At 47.3% G+C, this 18,283-nt stretch overlaps 1 protein-coding gene across 6 annotated transcripts in view; it reads left to right on the top strand.

Moving 5' to 3' along the window:
• Positions 1–4,838, top strand: part of EML4 (EMAP like 4) — a 162,762-nt gene extending 157,924 nt beyond the window's left edge. For all 6 annotated transcript variants that reach the window (XM_049652240.1, XM_049652242.1, XM_049652238.1 and 3 more), the window contains 2 exons: positions 1,061–1,191; positions 2,057–4,838. In XM_049652240.1, the coding sequence (XP_049508197.1) occupies positions 1,061–1,191; positions 2,057–2,530 (605 nt within the window). In that variant the 3' untranslated portion in view covers positions 2,531–4,838. The remainder of the gene's footprint in view (positions 1–1,060; positions 1,192–2,056) is intronic.
• The last annotated feature ends 13,445 nt before the right edge of the window (positions 4,839–18,283 follow it).

Here is an 18,283-nt window from a genome sequence, read left to right as displayed (position 1 = left end):
TGAAGTCGGTCACTTAACTGACTGAGGCACTCAGGCGCCCCCGTACCTTGTTATTTTAATGAAACAATACTCATTTACTTAGTAAGAGGTGTCAGTTAAGAAGTGTTTTAGGGGCACCTGGGTGGCTCAGGTCATGATCTCACGGCTTGTGAGTTCGAGCCCCACGTCGGGCTCTGTGCTGACAGCTCGGAGCCTGGAGCCTGCTTCGGATTCTGTGTCTCCCTCTCTCTCTGCCCCTCCTCTGCTCATGCTCTGTCTCTGTCTCAAAAATAAACATTAAAAAACTTTTTTTTTAAATAAAAAAAGTGTTTTGACTCAGCAAATTTACCGAAAACTTATTTGTTCTTTAGAATAGCACTGAACCATAGGAGGCCAGCATCTCAGCCCTTATACATTCCATAAGTTCCATCTAGTCTAATAGAGTTTTGTGCTAACTACATTGACATGATCACCAGTGCCTCATAATGATTCAGAATAATTAAATTTGTAGTGTCTCTGGACATAAATCATAGTTACAGGAAAATTCTGTGGGGCAGCATGGTAGACTTGTAGATGGCCTATGCATTTCTATTAAGAATCTTCGAGGTTCTCTTCAAGTGCCCACCTGAAGGGAACAGCAGAGAAGGAGTGTGTGCATTTTACACAGTTTCCCCAGAGTCTCCTTGGAAGAACTAATGCTATGGCTTTCTTTCCGTACCTCACCACACAACTAACTGAGAATTTCCCCTCCAACTAGAAACTTTAGAAAGGAAGAGCTTATTTGCAGAGGTGAGTTAAACTAAAACAAATGAGTGCCACCTGCTGGGTACTAGTGAGTACTTTTGTGTCTTTAAATTTTCCATCTTGAGGCAATTTTTGGTTTAATTTTATTATTAGATTTCGGGCAAAACTTCATCCTTTAAAAGAGGTATTGCACTACTAAGAAATTTGTAAGGAAAATGTTAGCAGCTAAGAGTTTGAACACAGATGAAAGTAAGATTCTAAAATGAAATAAGCCTATGTAGTATCACAGTTATATTTTAGACTAATTTTCCTCCACCACTGTGTTTCCGTATCAAAGGTGTCTGGCCAGAAGGATCCGATGGGACAGATATCAATGCACTGGTGCGATCCCACAATAGGAAGGTGATCGCCGTTGCTGACGACTTCTGCAAAGTCCATCTGTTTCAATATCCCTGCTCCAAAGCAAAGGTAAAATCAATATAATGAAAACTAGTGTTGTAGGGCCTTTTGTTGGGGGCTAATTTTGTGTCAGTGATGAGAAGATATGTGCAGAGTTACTCATTACTACCCGTGCTGTTGAGGTGCACAGAGGGACAACAGTGCCCCTTGTAAGTGTCCAGGCAGGCCCTGCTCCTTTTAAGGTCAAGCTGGTGTTTTCTTATTGTTTATCATCTGCTTTTTAAATAATTTTTTAACAGGTTTAATGTCTCCTAAACCTACTAACATACTTTGTTACACATATGATCACCATTATAAAGCTTATGGGATCAGGGTGCCTGGGTGGCTTAGTCGGTTGAACATCCCAGCTCATGATTTTGGCTCAGGTCACAATCCCAGGGTCATGGGATCGAGCCCTGTGTTGGGCTCCATGCTGAGCATGGACCCTGCTTAAGATATTTCTCTATCCCACTGCCCCTCTCCAATAAAAAAATATTAAAAATAAATACATAAGACCAGTGGGGCCATTTTCTAAATCAACTACAGTCCTGCCCGCCTAGTAAGTTCTCCCTTAGCCATCTCAGCAGAATAATGGCTAATGTCTGTATAAGTATACCAAACTGATATCCAGAAGAGACAGACTGTTCGTTATTTTTTAAAATATATGGTCTGACGGTATGGATGTGTGTCCAATTATTCTGTTTTGTTTCTCCCGTATAAGTAGGTATTGAAAGGAAATTGCTGCTAGTTCTGTTCCCCAGATTTGATGACTGTGGCTTTGGTCTGAATTACTGTTTCAGAAACTGAATTACTTCCCTTACCTAGTCACTTTCATTGCTGTAAGGAGGCATGTAAGGAATGAGGCTAATTTTCTGGTCTGATTTGTTTCACACAGGCTCCCAGTCACAAGTACAGCGCCCACAGCAGCCATGTCACCAATGTCAGTTTTACACACAGTGACAGTCACCTGATTTCAACTGGTGGAAAAGACATGAGCATCATTCAGTGGAAACTTGTAGAAAAGTTACCTTTGCCTCAAAATGAGATCGTAGCCGATGGTACTCTAACCAAAGCCCCCATCTCTTCCATTGAAAGTGTCATGCAGTCTGATACTCCCACACCGCCTCCGTCCCAGCCCTTAAATGAGGCAGCTGAAGACGAAAGTAGAATAAGCAATTCTCCCACACTTCTGGAGAACAGCCTGGAACAGACCATGGAGCCCAGCGAAGACCACATCGAGGAACAGAGTGAAGGGGGCAGCGAGGACCTCGGTGAGCCCATTTTTGAGGAGCCATCCAGCGAGATAAGCAAGGAGCAGAGTGAATCTGTTCTTACCGAGGACCGGCAAGGCCCCCCAGCCCTGTCTTAACACCAGGGCTTCAGCCCGAGTCTCTCTCCTCCTTCAGCTGCATGTGATCTTGTGATAGAGTTCAGATAACAGGCTGGGAAGCGACGCAGATCACTATTGATTGCGATTTGCGTTTCCACACGATCTGTTTTCAGTGGTCTTACCTTCAGTCTCAAATGCAGCCGACCATGTCGGTTGTTTGGTGTGTGTTGAAAATTAACCAAACTCTTAATAGCGAGAGAGACTGAAACATTAATGTCTCAGAAATGACCACGTATGTAAGTGGTGTGATGTAAATACTGGAAACAAAAACAGCAGTTGTATGGATTTGAAATCAACCCCTTGTTATCTGAACAAGTCTTCTTCAGGAACAACCAGAGGCATCACAAACACTGTTACTCATCTACTGGCTCAGACTGTGCTACTTTTTTTTCCCTGATGCAGAAAAAGAAATCAGGAAGAAAAAAACGCTCTCTTACTGAGCTATCCTCCCACCCCAATTGTCTAGTGGAAATTTTTTAGTTAAAAACTTCAGTCTCGCCACAAGCGATGGTGTTGCCTTGAGTCCTAGCGCCCTTTGCTTCCACTAGCGGTAGGCGTCCAGATGCTGCCTTTCTAAGTCGTGATGAGGAACAGTCCCTTGATTTCTTGTGTGCAGACCTGTTGTATCTGAAAACTAAGAAAGCAGTGGTTTGTTAAAGAGCTTTTAATGTATATTAAACCATTAATTCTCAGAAATAATGGGTTCCTCCAAGGATTCCTTTACTGGCCGAAACATTTTGTAATGTTTGGCATCCACATGAATGGAAGAAGAAACCGCATGCCTATAAAACTATAATAATTACTTGGCTAATTTGAACTTAGCCTTCCTCATAATTTGTCTCTTTCATAACAGGAGAAATACAAATACAGTAAGTTTGAATTGGTGCTTGAAATTCATTGGTTTTATTGTAACTTTTATACAGATTACATTGAGGGATAAGACACTCAGCAAATTACAAATTCTTTTTTATAGAAATATAACAGTCACAGTCATTTTTTATAAATTGCATACTTAACAGACTTGCTACATATGCTCATTTTTCTCTGGTAGAGTTGCTGCAAGGCCTTGCAGTTCTGACGCGGCTGCCCTCTGCTGTCATGGGCAACGCGTGTGTTATGCATTGGATAGTAGGGGGGTTTTGTTTTGTTTTTGTTTTAAGTTTTGTCAGATAACTATGTTTTTCTTAAGTACATGTTTCCTACTATAAAAATAATTACTGACAAATACGCATTTCCTATATATTTGTTTATACATTGATTATAAAATACTGTTTTGATTTATTTTTTAACTTGCTGAATTGTTCTTTTGTTTTTTTTTTTTTTTTTTTGTTAGACCATGTTTAGAAACTTTGAATGAGTTCAGAAGTCTTAAGTATAAGTATGCAAGTGTTTACGTGATTGTGCCATTCCAAAGTGCATCAGAACTGTCATTCCCTTCTAGTATCTTCTCAGGAGTAATACAAATCAGGTATTTCATCACCATTTGGTAATTAATATACAAACTCCAGTGAACTCCCAAGGACACTCACAACATTTATATTCACATGCTGTATGTAAGGGTGTGGGTATGTGTGAAGGGGTGAGTGTAGACACTCTGTGTGTATCTATAGAAGATATACACCACATTGAAAATACTCAGTGTATATCTCTATGTGTATAGGTATATGTCCACGTATATCTCTTTCCTTTTGTTTACAGTTCAAAAAAAAAACCTCAAAGGAGTTCTCTTCAAAAGAAGAGACCTAGATTCCAAGCAATCCACTTTTCAGTATGTTCTGTACATAATTATCAGAGAGCATCAATAAATGCCAGGCATATATACTTGCCTATTAGCGTAACTGAATCATCAAGATCAGCATGTGCTCCTTCCCTGCAAGAAAAATACTGAGATGAACGAGTAGTTCTAGAAGAAAAAGAATTTCTTTACCTGGGAGATACAGCTCTCTCCGATCAGCAGGGAGTGTGCCTGGGACACCAGTCACCGTTGCGGTTGCTGTGTACAATGAGATTGATGACGGTGATACTCTTGGGTGGTAGTTTCAAAAGACACTACTAATGCGCAGAAGCGTTCCAGCTCTCTTGCTGGCAACTACTGTTTAATGGTCAATTAAATCTGTGATAATGGTTGCAGGTGGGTGGGATTATGAAATTGTAGATGTTTTTAGAAAACTTGTGAATGAAAATGAATCCAAGTGTTTCATGTGAAGATGTTGAGCCATTTCTATCATGCATTCCTGTCTCATGGCAGAAGATTTTGAAGATTATGAAATAAAATAATCAAAATGTTTCCTGTGTCTTGACTCTTCCTTTGCTTGTGCTGCTCGTCTCCACGCTGTCCAGCCATCAGCTGACCACCGCTTGTGGACACAACCATCCTGGTGGGAACGAACTCCCATCTCATTATGTTAGAGGAAATTACTTCTCATTTATGCTCCCACTTAACAGGCGAGTAGCTTCATTTTCATTTATTTCACGACTACGCTTTCTCACGTTTAACACCGGATAACCCTGGTGATCCTGGCTACCTGCCGGACGGACTCCCGTCGCTGCCGCCCCGCGTCAGCCCTTGTGAAGGCCTCGCGCTCCGGAGGGCGCCGCGGCCCCAGCTGTCGCCGGCCCCCCTGTGTTGCGCAGGGACCCAGAGCCTCTGTACGCCACAACCATACGCCGGCTGCTACGACTTTTTCTCTCTGAAAAGTCAGATCGGGAGCATTCCATACGGTCCTCCATTTTAAAGGCACGGAGATGATGGGGTTTTCATCGTTCCCTCATTCATCCGCGCTGACCCTGAATCTTGTGTTCGCAACCGCCCACAGACACGAACCCCTGAGAGGCTACCGTGGGGAAGGGATTACTTACTTACCTCACCGATTCGGAGACAGAAGGGCTGACACATCTGAGCAAACTCACTGAACAATGTGATTTTTTCCTCTCAATAACATAAGGGGATCCCAAAGGGGGAAATGATGAATTCGATTTTGAGCACACTGAGGTGTTGGTTTAACTTCTAGAAGGAATTAGGTTTCCAGCTTAGAGCTGGCACTGAAACAGAGTTCAAGAACATGTTTCTGTTCTTGACAGGCCTGAAGAGCAGACATGTAGGACTTGGGGCAAGGAGAGCTGCCGGCGGGGCACCTGTGTGGCCCAGCGAGGTCCCATCACCCTGGCCCTCACGTGCCGGGAGTGTTCCCTGCGGGCGAGGAGAAGAGCTGGGAAGTGGCCCGTGTTCCCAGACTTCGATACCGGCCAGGACTTCATGTTTTGTAACCTCAAAGCTTGCGCCTCTGCTACTCAAACTAGGAGACAGACATCCTTTAGGAACAGGGAGGGAGGAGGAGAGAAGGAGGGTAAATCTTTGGAGAATCGGCCAAGGGGCTAGGGAAACAGGGAGCCTGTGTCCATCTCCGACTTGGCTGCGGGAGTGAGTGGGGGAAGCCCCTGCCCGCAGGCTGCCCATCTGTCGCCAGCACGGAAGCCTGTCCCTGCTGGAGCAGCCGCCTTGGCCTGGGACGCCCAGGACTGGAGTCCTCGAGGACCACAGAAAGGTCTCAGGCATTTTTCCCAAAAACACAGATGTAACTCTTTGTAAAGAGGCAGCTCCTGCTCTCCTCACGGGGTCATACATAATGTTACACTTTCTGTGCTAACCGGTTCACCTATTCCAAAGAAAACCTGAATTTCTACTCTACGTGCGTTACTAAATCCCTACGATAACCCTTAATGCTCTGATATAAAGAAGGCAAAAGAATAAAGAGAATCCCAAACGGAAAAAAGTCTCACCGTCTCTGGAAACGTCAGCTTGTTTCACTTCTGCATCCCTGGGTGACGTCCTCGGGAGACCGTGGCTTACTGAACCGAACACGTTCTTGTGGTGGTTGTTTTTAACCAATCCTGAAATATGGCAGAAAAAACTTACTGGTGCTACTTCTGTATCTCAAAGGACGAAAACAGGAAACGGGCAAAAACAAAAAACAAATGCTCCGTGGCTAAAATCCGGTCCCGCCACATACCTAATTGCTGTTCCACGGTAACAGCTGGCACCTCAGATGACACGTGCTTTCCGTGTGTTAACTCATTCAGTTCTTCCAACAATCCTAAACTCCATTCTCTCCATTCTACACACAAGGCAACTTGAGGAACAGAGAAGTCAGGTCACACTACTAGCAGGTGGCCGAGCCAAGGCTGGAAGCCAGGTCCTCCGGCCTCCAGAGTGACCATTTAGTCGCCGTTAATACAAAGGCTGAACTAGGTTAAACGAATAGCAAGCATTTCAGAGCAGCAGAAGGAAAAACCACAGGAAGCAATCAGACCCGGAGAAGACAGCACAGGGCTGCAAAGAGAGTCACAAAGGTGAAGGGACCCTTCTCATGCACAAGTGCCCTCTCCCGCCGCCCCTATAACCAGAGCGCAGGGCAGAGAAGCTTCCAGGCCCTTACACCATCCTGTGGCACCTGCAGCGGGCAACTGCCTGCTCTTCCTGCCTTCTTTGGCCAGAGTCAGGCACATGCGTCCTCCGTCCCTAGTGTTCAGTTTAAACCTGTTTGGCGACGCTGCTCCCTCATTTTCCAAGCTTTGGGCAATTTCCATTACACCCAAAAAGGAGCGTAGCAACTTCTGTCATTAGCCAAGTGCATTCTCCACTCTGTCCCCATTCCCCATCCCACGGCAGGCCCCGCTCGGCCACGGGGCTTTGATCTTGCACCTCCTGTCCCTCAGCAATGTAAGCATGTGGTCCTGAAAATAGATCTTCCTAGGGAGCCGCCCATCGACACAGAGATGAATATGCGTAATCACGGTGCTGATGGCTAAACATCTTAGTGGGATGACACAAAACCGGCTCCAGAGGCAGATATCAACTCCTGGCAGAGTTTACTTTCCCCAGATCTCACAACAGGAACGGCAAACACAGAGGGTACCAGAAGAAATGGTCCCAGGTGGGGAAAATAACCTTTCAGTAAAAAGCCAAGCCTTCATACCTGATCTTCCCGCTTCCTTCTGGATGTTCACACAGCCACCGGGCCACAGCGCTCGGGAAAGGTCCTCGGAGCCTGCCTCGCACAGTGATGCCCAGTTAGCCAACACCGGGCTGGGCTGACCTGGAAACCTGGTTGGGAGCAGGGAAACCAGAAGCCTGCATTCTCTTACCATGTCAACCGCCAAACACTAGTTCGGTTAACCTGAGTCGGGTGTCTGGACAAGGCGGGTCCTCTTGATTCTACAGACTCGTCTCCCTGCGATAAAAACGTCCTCTGCCGCCAGCACCTTCCAAGTGGTAGCCAGCGGGCTACCTGGGACGTGTGTGTGGCACCACATCCAAAGGAGTCGTCCACGCACCAGGTGTTGGTCACCACCTGCCTCGTGCAAGGAGCTGTGCCGGGATCAGCAGGGAACCCGATGGCCAGACTGACCCGGCCCTGCCCTCGCGGCGCACGTAACCAAGAAAGGTGGGATAGTTTAGGATTCGTATATAGCCAAGTCGGCTTCCCCCCAAGTTAGAAAACTTAACTGCATGCTATAAACAGTGTATGATCTGAAACGTGACGAGTATCCTTCACCAAGGAATCTTGGGTTGGTCATTTACTGCAACCACCCACCCATTGCTTAGATTCTCTAACAACAGCCAAAAGGTGAAATTTTTATGTTTAATAAAAAATGATGCTGGGGCACCTGGGTAGCTCAGGCGGTTAAACACCTGACTCTTGATTTCGGCTCAGGTCACCATCTCAGTTTGTGAGTCTCAGACTCGGTACTGGCAAGGGCGGAGCCTCCTTGGGATTCTCTCCCTCTGCCCCTCCCCCCACACACATGCATTCCCTCTAAATTGACTACTTAACAAACAAAAGAACCATTGATACATGAAAATTTAGAAGCCTAAGAGTATTCATTATTCATAGTGAAAAAACCAATCTTGAAAGCTTATCAACTGTATTTCCATGTCCATAACATTCTTGAAATGACCAAACTACAGACAACTGGTTAGTAATTGCCAGGGGACAGGCTGCTTGTCAGGGGCGCTTGGCTCCCAGGGTCTGTGGGAGAATTCCTAGCCCATCTCAGGCAAGGTGGAGACGACATCTGCCATGGAGTGGGGGGGAGGGGGCAAGAGGCGACCTGGGGGCCCTGAGCATCCACCGGGCGGTGCGCCCCTCGGATGACAGGCACGGAGGGAAGATGGCCCTCTGGTGTCCTCCCGCTTGGCTGGGCCACTCGGTACCCCTCCCTCCTGGTTTCTCACCGGCTTCTTCGGATCTGGAAACTCCCTTTCTCGGAAACCCTCTCCTGAAGCGACCCTGCTGCTGCTTCCTGCCCTCGGGGGCCGGAGCTGAATCACCTTCCCTTATTCAGAACTAATGAAATGACAAGAAAAAAAAATTCCACTCCTTAGGCGGCCCTCCAGAAACCGGTGCAGAATTGAGATTAGGTTATCAAGGTTTCTCCCTTGAGAGAGACAGAGCCCGGCTTCCCGGGCAAAATCCATTTTCACGTGGCCTACTGTTTGCTGCCCGTGAATACCCCCTCACCAGAATCATTAGCAGGAATGTTTGCCAGGCTTTGACATTTCCATTTAGAAGATGAATTAATTCGGGGCTGAGCCAAGAGTCCCCTCCCTCCTGGAGGAACTGTGTTAAGACTCAGCCCTCACAGGACCCTGGAGCATCGGGAAGATCCAATCCGGTTCTCGTGGCACCACGGGTCGGCCCTGCCTCTGGGCAAGTGAGGAATCTGACAGAGAAAACAAAGCTGAGATGAGAAAGCCATTTTTCACTGTGGGCTTAGGTAAGTTTAGGTGCCATCAGTGAGGGCCAGACCCACGCACAGCATCCGAGGCACGGGGGAGGCCCATCCGGCGAGCTTCGGGCCCTGCCCCTACCTGCCCAGTGAAGGCCCAGCATCCACAGAACAGGAGAGAAAGAGCCCAGCTGTGCCACACGCACAGGGAGGGAAGGCTGTCCCCTCCCGACGGCCGGCTGGAGCCTCCCACACAATGAACAGTGTTTGCACTGGAAGCGGGGAGCAGCACGACAGATTGTCAGGAAAGCCAGGAAAGCCTGCAGATGGCTCCCTTAATAAAGCCGCCATGGAGGGCCGCCGAAGCTGAAGTGGTTTCTATGGGAAACCCACACATTAAAATAGAAGACAGTTCTTTTAAATTAAATTACAGTCATTAATCACCTTTTTAAATTAAACGTTATCAAATTTAAACACAGGGATTCGGCGGGGAGGGCACGCAGGGAGCCACAGACGTGGCCGTTCGCACTGGTGGGAGCTACGGACAAGAGCACGGGAGACTCCTCGGGTATGGCTGTGACCTGAGGATCGCGCCCCCTCCCTGCTCGGATTCCATGTCAGGGTCTGTTCTATGCCCCCCATTCGACAGCGCGAGGAACACACGCTAGTGAACACGGGAGGGCTGGCAGGGAGGCTTCCGAGGACACGGTCACACGCACGCCGCCCTACAGAGCCAGCCCGTGGCCGCACCTCTCGTCGTGAGCGACACCGGCCCTCATTCTTCCTTGAATATCCACCCTCTCCCGACACCACAGGCTCCAGGCTTCCTTGTTCCCTCCGTCTTCCTCCCTCCTTCCTCCCTTCCTTCCATCTTCCTTCCGAAGTGTAGCAGAAAACCCGCCACCCAAAGATATGCCACTCTGGTAGAGTGATGCCTTCGGGCTGGAGGCACTTGGAAACCAGCAGATGCAGGGAGAGCCTTTCTCTGAACCCCCTTCCTGCCTCAAGACAGATGCTCCCAAAGGAACTCGACTGTCACAGATCCCCTCCCTGGGAGTGTCTTCAGCCATTACCACAGGAGAGGAGACCAGAAGCGGGGCGCCACATGCTCACAAGCTTTGTCACAAGCTGTTCTTCTAAGGGCCCTTTCACCTTCCTCAAAAATCGTCTTCTTCCCCCTCCGAGGCCTGCCTTCCCCTTTCCCTCCCGAGAGCTATTGAAGCCTGAGCTCTAAGCCACCTCAGGGGATGAGTCACTGCCCCCCGGGCATCTCCCATGATGTACACACGAGGTAAACATGTTATTAAACTCTTTTCTCTTGTTAATCTTTTATGACAGGGGTCTGGGCCAAGAGGTCAGAAGAGGGGAAAGAAAATTATTTTTCCTTCCCTACACTTCCATCCTCTTTTTTTTTTTTTTTTTTTTTGGTAAGACTGTTGTTTAGGTGTAACTTACAGTAGGGCGCCCAGATCTTAGCGTATCGGTCTATATGCGCACATACGTGTAATCACCCACATGAAGACACGGAATGTTCTTCACAAGGCTGACCTCTATCACCACGGGTTAGTTTCGCCTGGTTTTGACATTTATATACGTGGAATCACATGCTATGTTCTGTGTCTGGCTTCTTCCATATAACGTGTCCATGCTCCCCCTATGAGCCACCACAAGCCCCTCTCCTCCCCACCCACTCCGCAAATAGTGCTGTTTCCCCCATTCTGGCTCCTCACTTACACCACTGCCCCCGAATCCTGCTCTCTCTCCAATTTCTTTTCCTCTCTTTTTAATTTTTTTTAACATTTTCATTCATTTTTTGAGAGCCCAGAGAGCAAGCACGAGCTGAGGAGGGGCAGAGAGGGAGACACAGAATCCAAAGCAGGCTCCAGGCTCCAAGTTGTCAGCACAGAGCCCGACGTGGGGCTCGAACCCATGAGATCATGACCTGAGCGCAAGTCGGCCACTTAGCCGAGACACCCAGGCGCCCCTCACTCTCCAATTTCTATCTCCAGACCCAACTGCCTATCGGAATTCTTTGCCTAGAGGCCTCACAGACCATCCATTTTTCCCTAACAAAACATGCCTTGCTGTTTACCCGCCATCTTGTACCTCCACCCGCCCAGAAGCCAAGCCATCAACGGAACCTTTCTCTCGCTCTCACACGCACACATACACGCACCCACACACGCACGCCAGGGTCATTCATGAGCTGGCCCGAGCCTCCCTCTTCAGTCACGGATTCTAACATTCCTGTCTCCCCACCTCGTCACGCACATGCAAGACGCTCTCACACATCAGCACGTGCTCGTCCCTCAGGCCAACGTCCTTCCCCACCTGCAGTGCACTACGCAATTTACACAGTGGCCCTTCCGTCCCCGCTGCTCCTCCCCGCGCCCTGCCTCCGCCTCCAGGTGTTCTGTCGCATGTTGCTTGTGCTCATCATTCCGTGAACTCTGGAGACCAGAGACAGGGTCACCCCTCTCTGGTCTCTCCTGCCCCACAGAATCTGGCACACAGCAATTAGAGAAGGAACAGTCTGTGCTTGAGGGTTAGTGATGGTAAAGATCGGGCTGACAGGGGAACAGGGTGTCTTATCTATCCTCAAATAAAACCAGACCTGCTCCTGGCAAAGTCTTGTGGGAAAGGACAACAGGGCACCTGATGGCCCGTAAGGTTAAGAACATAAAACTCGTGGGGCGCCTGGGTGGCTCAGTCGGTTAAGCGTCCGACTTCGGCTCAGGTCATGATCTCACGGTCCGCGAGTTCGAGCCCCGCGTCGGGCTCTGTGCTGACAGCTCAGAGCCTGGAGCCTGCTTCTGATTCTGTGTCTCCCCCTCTTTCTACTCCTCCCCTGCTCACGCTCTGTGTCTCTCTGTCTCTCACTAATAAATAAATGTTAAAAACAAACAAACAAAAAACACATAAAACTCATGAAGAGCCGGAGACAGCCCAGGGAGCAAGGGAACCAGGAAAGAAAAGAACAAGATTCGCAGAGCCAGCCGAGGGGGGGGGGGGGGGGGGGGGTGACCGGTAGCACTAAGAAACCCCAGGCCTGAGCGGCTCTTGGGGACAAAGCCTGAGGTATGACTGTCTTTGCAAGTAGAGTCAAGCTGCCTCTTCTGTTTTAAGATTTTATTTTTCAAGTAATCTCCACACCCAACGTGGGATTCGAACTCACAACCCCAAGATGAAGGGTCAACTCACTCTACCAACGGAGCCAGCCAGGCACCCCGCCCTGTTTTTCTTTATTTATTTTTGAGACAGACAGTGAGCAGGGGAGAAACAGAGAGAGGGAGGGAGGGAGGGAGAGAGAAAGAGACAGAATCCCAAGCAGGCTGCACACCGTCAGCGCAGAGCCGGATGCGGGGCTCAATCTCACAAACTGTGAGATCACAACCTGGGCCAAAATCAAGAGTCAGACACACCTAATCAACAGAGCCTCCCAGGCGCCCCCCCCCCCCTTCTGTTTTTAATGGCAGCAAGCGCACGCCCCTCCCAACCCACAAGCCCTCCTGGGCAGACCAACTTCCCAGGCTGGGCAGACTACTTAACCATTCCTCAACCTGGTCTCCCGCAGCCACGGGACACATGTCTGCAAGTCACCTCAACCAGCCACAGCAGTGAAGACTTACCCAGCCTGCGGCCATGGCCCGCCTCCCCGATTCTTCCAGACGTTCAATGAATAGGTCCTGACCGAAGGAGGGACGGGCAGACACAAAGTTACAAACAATTTTCCAAATGACCGTTTCTTCAAGAGGACGTAATTCCAGAGGAGAAAAGGGAACAGACACCGAGCATAAACAAAGGCTCTTCTGTGCGACTCTACTTTAATTAGAATGACAACTAATTGAAAGCAATTTAATGTTGGTTCACGAAAGGTTAATGGAATTCATGTTTTGGAGATGCCGAATGCAACACAGACTCAGCCAGAAATACAAACCTAACCTTTATTCTCTTTAATTATTCGGTCAGAATAATTTCCTGGGAGCGGGTTTCGTCTCTGGATGGCTTTAATTAAACACCACTGAACTTTGAAGTTGACATCAACTCATCCAGCTGCAACTCAATTTTCAAATTAATCTGCTGTCTAACACGGAGGTTCTGTGGCCTGAGCAGGGGAGCTGTGGGGGAGCAGGAGACGGGCCTGGAGCCTGGCAGGTAATAACGGGTTCTGGAACGCCATCTTCTTGCCCACCCTCTCTGGTGGCAAGGCAATCCCGTAACCTCTGCCAGCGCCTGAGGAGAGGGGCTTGCGCTGAGCCGAGCGACCAAGCTGCCTCCTTCCTCAGCTTTTCCCCACAGATGCTGCGGACGGCGGACTCCTGCCCAAGCCCCGCTCTACTCCTGCCTACCTGCCCTGCTCCCACATCTCCCCGCTCCCGGGGCGGCTGAAGCGCGTGACGGGCCCTCAGGAACCCCCTCTAAGCCGGCAGCCCGCGCTGCAGCCCAGCCCCAGCCTCGAGCTCTCCGGGTAGGCCTTCCCAGGCCTTCCCGCTGCCGACCAGGAGGGGGCGCCAGCACGTCCCGCAGCCTGGGCCGGCACTTCCACTGGAATGCGCTATTTACGCTTGGCAAATCCGGCCAGTATGTATGTGTTGGGCGGTGTGAAGCGCCATCGCTTTGGCCCTGAGGTCCACCCATGAGACCATGACAAAGCTCAAGGTCATGGCCAAGGTCAGGACAAGGGAAGGCATGATGTCCCAGGAGGGCTTTGTCAGAACTCAGAGAAAAAGAGAAAAACTCCATTCCCAGCCATTCTGCTGGCCCTTTCCATTAGTTTTTGTGGCAACTCCCTTGGAAAGCAGTTCTAACGGACTCCAGACCCTGAGCAAAAGCAGCATCTGTCCTCTGTCCACGCATCCAGCACCTCCTGAGCCAGCACAGCACCCCCTGCACCCTGGTACCACACAGAGGTCAGGATTCCCAATTGAAGCTTATGCAAGTGACAGCTGCCAATGGCAGAAAAGGCGAATGACCCATCCCACCCCTGTCCCCACCCTGGGAGGCTCCAGAAGGAGCTAAAGATATTCTCTCTACTGAAACTTGAGGCTGGTTTCCGGTGACTGGACAACTAGACATTTCCTACCATGTGCAACAGACGAGAAACAGAGAAAGAAAAAGCTGCACAGCCAACAGTGACAGAAACATCACGCACCGTGATCCCAAAAGCAAGTCTTTGTGAGGCCCAGCTCCACTGGGGTTCTAGAAAATCCCTCTTTCTGCACCGGCTGGTTTTAATAAATTTCTGGGAGTTATGACCAGAAGAGGTTTGGCTCACACAGAAGTCAACAGAGTCTGTTCCAGAGAAGTCAGCCACATGGACCAATGACATTTACAGCATTATCAAAGAGCACCTGGACATATGTGGGCAAAGTATCCGAAAAGACAGTAGACAAAAAAAAGAAATAACTTGAAAAATGAAAGGATTTTAGGGGTGCCTGGCTGGCTCAGCTGTGGAGCATGCAACTCTTGATCTCAGATTGGTAGTTCAAGCCCCATGTTGTGTATAGACATTACTTAAAAATAAGGGGCACCTGTGTGGCTCAGTCGGTTAAGTATCTGACCCTTGATTTCGGCTCAGGTCATGATCTCATGGTTTGTGAGTTCAAGCCCCACATCGGGCTCTGTGTGGACAGCAAGGAGCCTGCTTAGGATTCTCTCACTCCTCTCTCTGCCCCTCCCCTGATTTCTCTCTCAAAATAAATAAACTTAAAAAAAAAAAAAAGGATCTTAAAAGTTAAAAATAAATTTTAAATAAAAGAAAGATATTCAACATCACTCATTATAATAGAAAGACAACGTAAACCAAAGAAACGTTACCACTTACCAGGATGGCAAAGACAAAATTTGATACAGCATTTTGCTGGCAAAAGGGAGGAGGAACAGGCACCCTCATCACAGCTAAACAGGAACAAACACCAGCACTATTCTGTTAGTAAGGAGTAGCTATCAAAATTGGAAACAACATCCCCTTTGCCTTACAGTCTCACTTTTAGAAATTATCCTACAAATACATTCAACAATATGTAAAATGAGATGGAAAGGTTATATATTAAAGCAGTGTTTATAAAAGCAAAAAACTTAAGACTAAATACCCATCAAAAGGAGACTAGCTAAATAAACTATGGTGTGTTCATAAAATAGAATATAATTCACAAAAATGAGGCAGAGAACAAGTTCCAGACTATGACTGACTAGTAGGAATGTATAGTACCATTTAGGCAAAAATAAAACAGGCAGAGAAGGAAAATGCATCCGTATATAAAAATAGAACATATCTGAAAGTAAACAGAGGAAACTAGGGTAGAGAAAAAAACAAGGTAAGCATAGAAAGCATCTTGTGTGTCAGAACGTACAGAAAACACACAAACACGGATGGGGCATGTCAAAAGGACACGGAAGCAAAGTCTGGGCTGCACTTAAGCACTGGAATGATTAATGACAGGGATGGTTATTATAGTGAATGAGGAAATTACACTAAAGCTTCTTAAAGGAGTGGGGGTAACCCAGCTTCCCAGGAAAATGTCAACAGTGTAGAAGGAATGACAGACTACAGAATCACTTTTTTACAACCACCTTAAGGAATAAATGATTCAGTCAAGAATCACCAAGGACTACTATACTGGGTACAACACTGCCGAGGACAGGATATTCCCAGTCTCAACTACCACCCCATAGATTACTTACTAGTTACAAAGGGAAAGGGTATCTTATAAGGGAGAAATCTAACAGACAACAGCTGAATTAAGTTATCCTAACTTCAAATTGCCGATAATGGGACAAACTGGTATCGAGTGCCACTTGATATAGTAAGAATACATCGTATATGAAGAATTCCTGACAAAAATGTTTTAACTTCAACCCAATCAAAAGGAGACAGTAAGACAAATCCAAGTTGAAGGATGTTCTGCAAAACACCGCCCTGAACTCTCCAAACTCTGTGACGAAGGGCACTGGGGCTACTCTGGATCAAAAAAGACTAAAGGGACATGACAATTAAAGACAATGTGTGATCCTTGAATGGATCCTGAAACTAAAAACAAAAGCCAACTGGCACTGCTGGAAGAAATGTAAAATGATAAAGCTGATTTAGGAAGTCTGGCAATTCTTCAAAAAAATAAACACGGAGTTACCATATGACCCAGCAATTCCACTCCTAGGTATATCCTAGGCAGGTACCCAAGAGAAACGAAAACACAGGCCTGTTCAAAAACCTGTATATCAACTTCCATCTAAGCATATTCATAGTAGTCAAAAGTGGAAATAACCCAAATCCATCAACTGATGAACAGATAAACAAAATGTGGGGTGTCTATACAATGAAACATTATTCAGCCACGAAAAGGAATGAAGTTTTGACACAATGCCACAACATGGATGAACCTCAAAATCATTACAATGAGAGAAAACAGTCACAGAAGATCACACGTTAAATGATATTTACGGGGCACCTGGGCGGCCCCTGGGCTTGGTTAAGTGTCTGACTTTTGATTTCGGCTCAGGTCATTACTTCACAGGTTTGTGAGATTGAGCCCCACATCGGGCTTGATGCTGACAGTGTGGAGCCTGCTTGGGATTCTCTCTCTCTGCCCCTCTTGTGTGCTGGATCTCTCTCAAACAAACAAACAAAAAAAAGATATTTACATAAAATACCCAGAAAAAAAAAATCTATAGAGACAGAAAATAGAGATCAGTGGTTGCCTAAGGCTAGGAGGTAGGGTGAGGAAGATGAACAACTGCTAACAGGCACAGGCAGAGAGCTTCCTCTTAGGGTCATGAAAATATTTTAAAATTGATTGTGGTGATGGTTGCACAACTCTGTATATGATAAAAACCACTCAACTGTACACTTTAAATGTTTCTGAGAGAGCAAGTGTGTGTGCGCAGAAGCAGAGGGGGAGGGGCAGAAGTGGGGGGAAAGAGAGAAACCTAAGCAGGCTCCATGCTCAGCGTGCCCCAAAGGGGGCTCAATCCCTAAGACCCCGGGATCATGACCTAAGATGAAATCAAGAGTGGGACTCTTGGGGAGTTTGGGTGGCTCATTCGGTTGAGCATCCAACTTCCACTCAGGCCATGACCTCGCCGTTCATGGGTTCAAACCCCATATTGGGCTCTGTGCTGACGGCTCAGAGCCTGAAGCCTGCTTCTCTCTCCCTCTCCCTCCCTCCCTCCCTCTCAAAAATAAGTCAACATTAAAAAAAAAAAAAAAAAAGACACTCAACCGAGCCACCCCGGCACCCCTGAATTGCACACTTTAAATAGGTAAATTGGGGGCACCTGGGTGGCTCAGTCGGTTGAGCGTCCGACTTCGGCTCAGGTCATGATCTCATGGTTCGTGGGTTAGAGCCCCACCATCAGGCTCTGTGCTAACAGCTCAGAGCCTGGAGCCTGTTTCAGATTCTGTGTCTCCCTCTCTCTCTGCCCCTCCCCTGCTCAAGCTTTCCCTCTCTCAAAAATAAACAAAAAAATAGGTGAATTGTATGGTATGTGAATTATATCCCAATAAAGTTGTTATTTTTAAAAACACAACTATAAAGGATACATCATTGTGATACCTGGGAAAATTAAATATAGAATATATATTAAATAGTATTGTTATCAATGTTAATCTGAGTGTGGCAACTATGTTATGATCATGAAGGAGAATGTCCTTATTCTTAGGAGACACTGCCTAAAGGAATTATGGCTGAACTATTGCAACTGCATGGCTTAATCTTAAATGATCCAGCAAAAAACAAATGTGTTTACGTACATTCATTGTGTGCCCGCCATTTGTAAGAGAGCAAGAAAAGGCAAAGGTGGCAATTATTGCTAAGTGAAGGATATACTGTGTATATCATACTATTCTTATAATCTTCCTGTAGTCTGAAAGTTTTCAAACTAAAAACTTGGGGGAAATACCAGAGAAGAATACAGTTTAGATTTGTATAGGCAAATAAGGGCTTCCTAGCCAGTGAGGATGCTAGTGAGTGTTTATTTTATCCTTAGTAAAAGGTCACTCTTCTT

The sequence above is a fragment of the Panthera uncia genome (assembly GCF_023721935.1).
Source record: "Panthera uncia isolate 11264 chromosome A3 unlocalized genomic scaffold, Puncia_PCG_1.0 HiC_scaffold_12, whole genome shotgun sequence".
Lineage (NCBI taxonomy): Eukaryota > Metazoa > Chordata > Mammalia > Carnivora > Felidae > Panthera > Panthera uncia.
The sequence above is the reverse complement of the archived record's forward strand: the minus strand, read 5'-3'. Positions and strand labels throughout refer to the sequence as shown.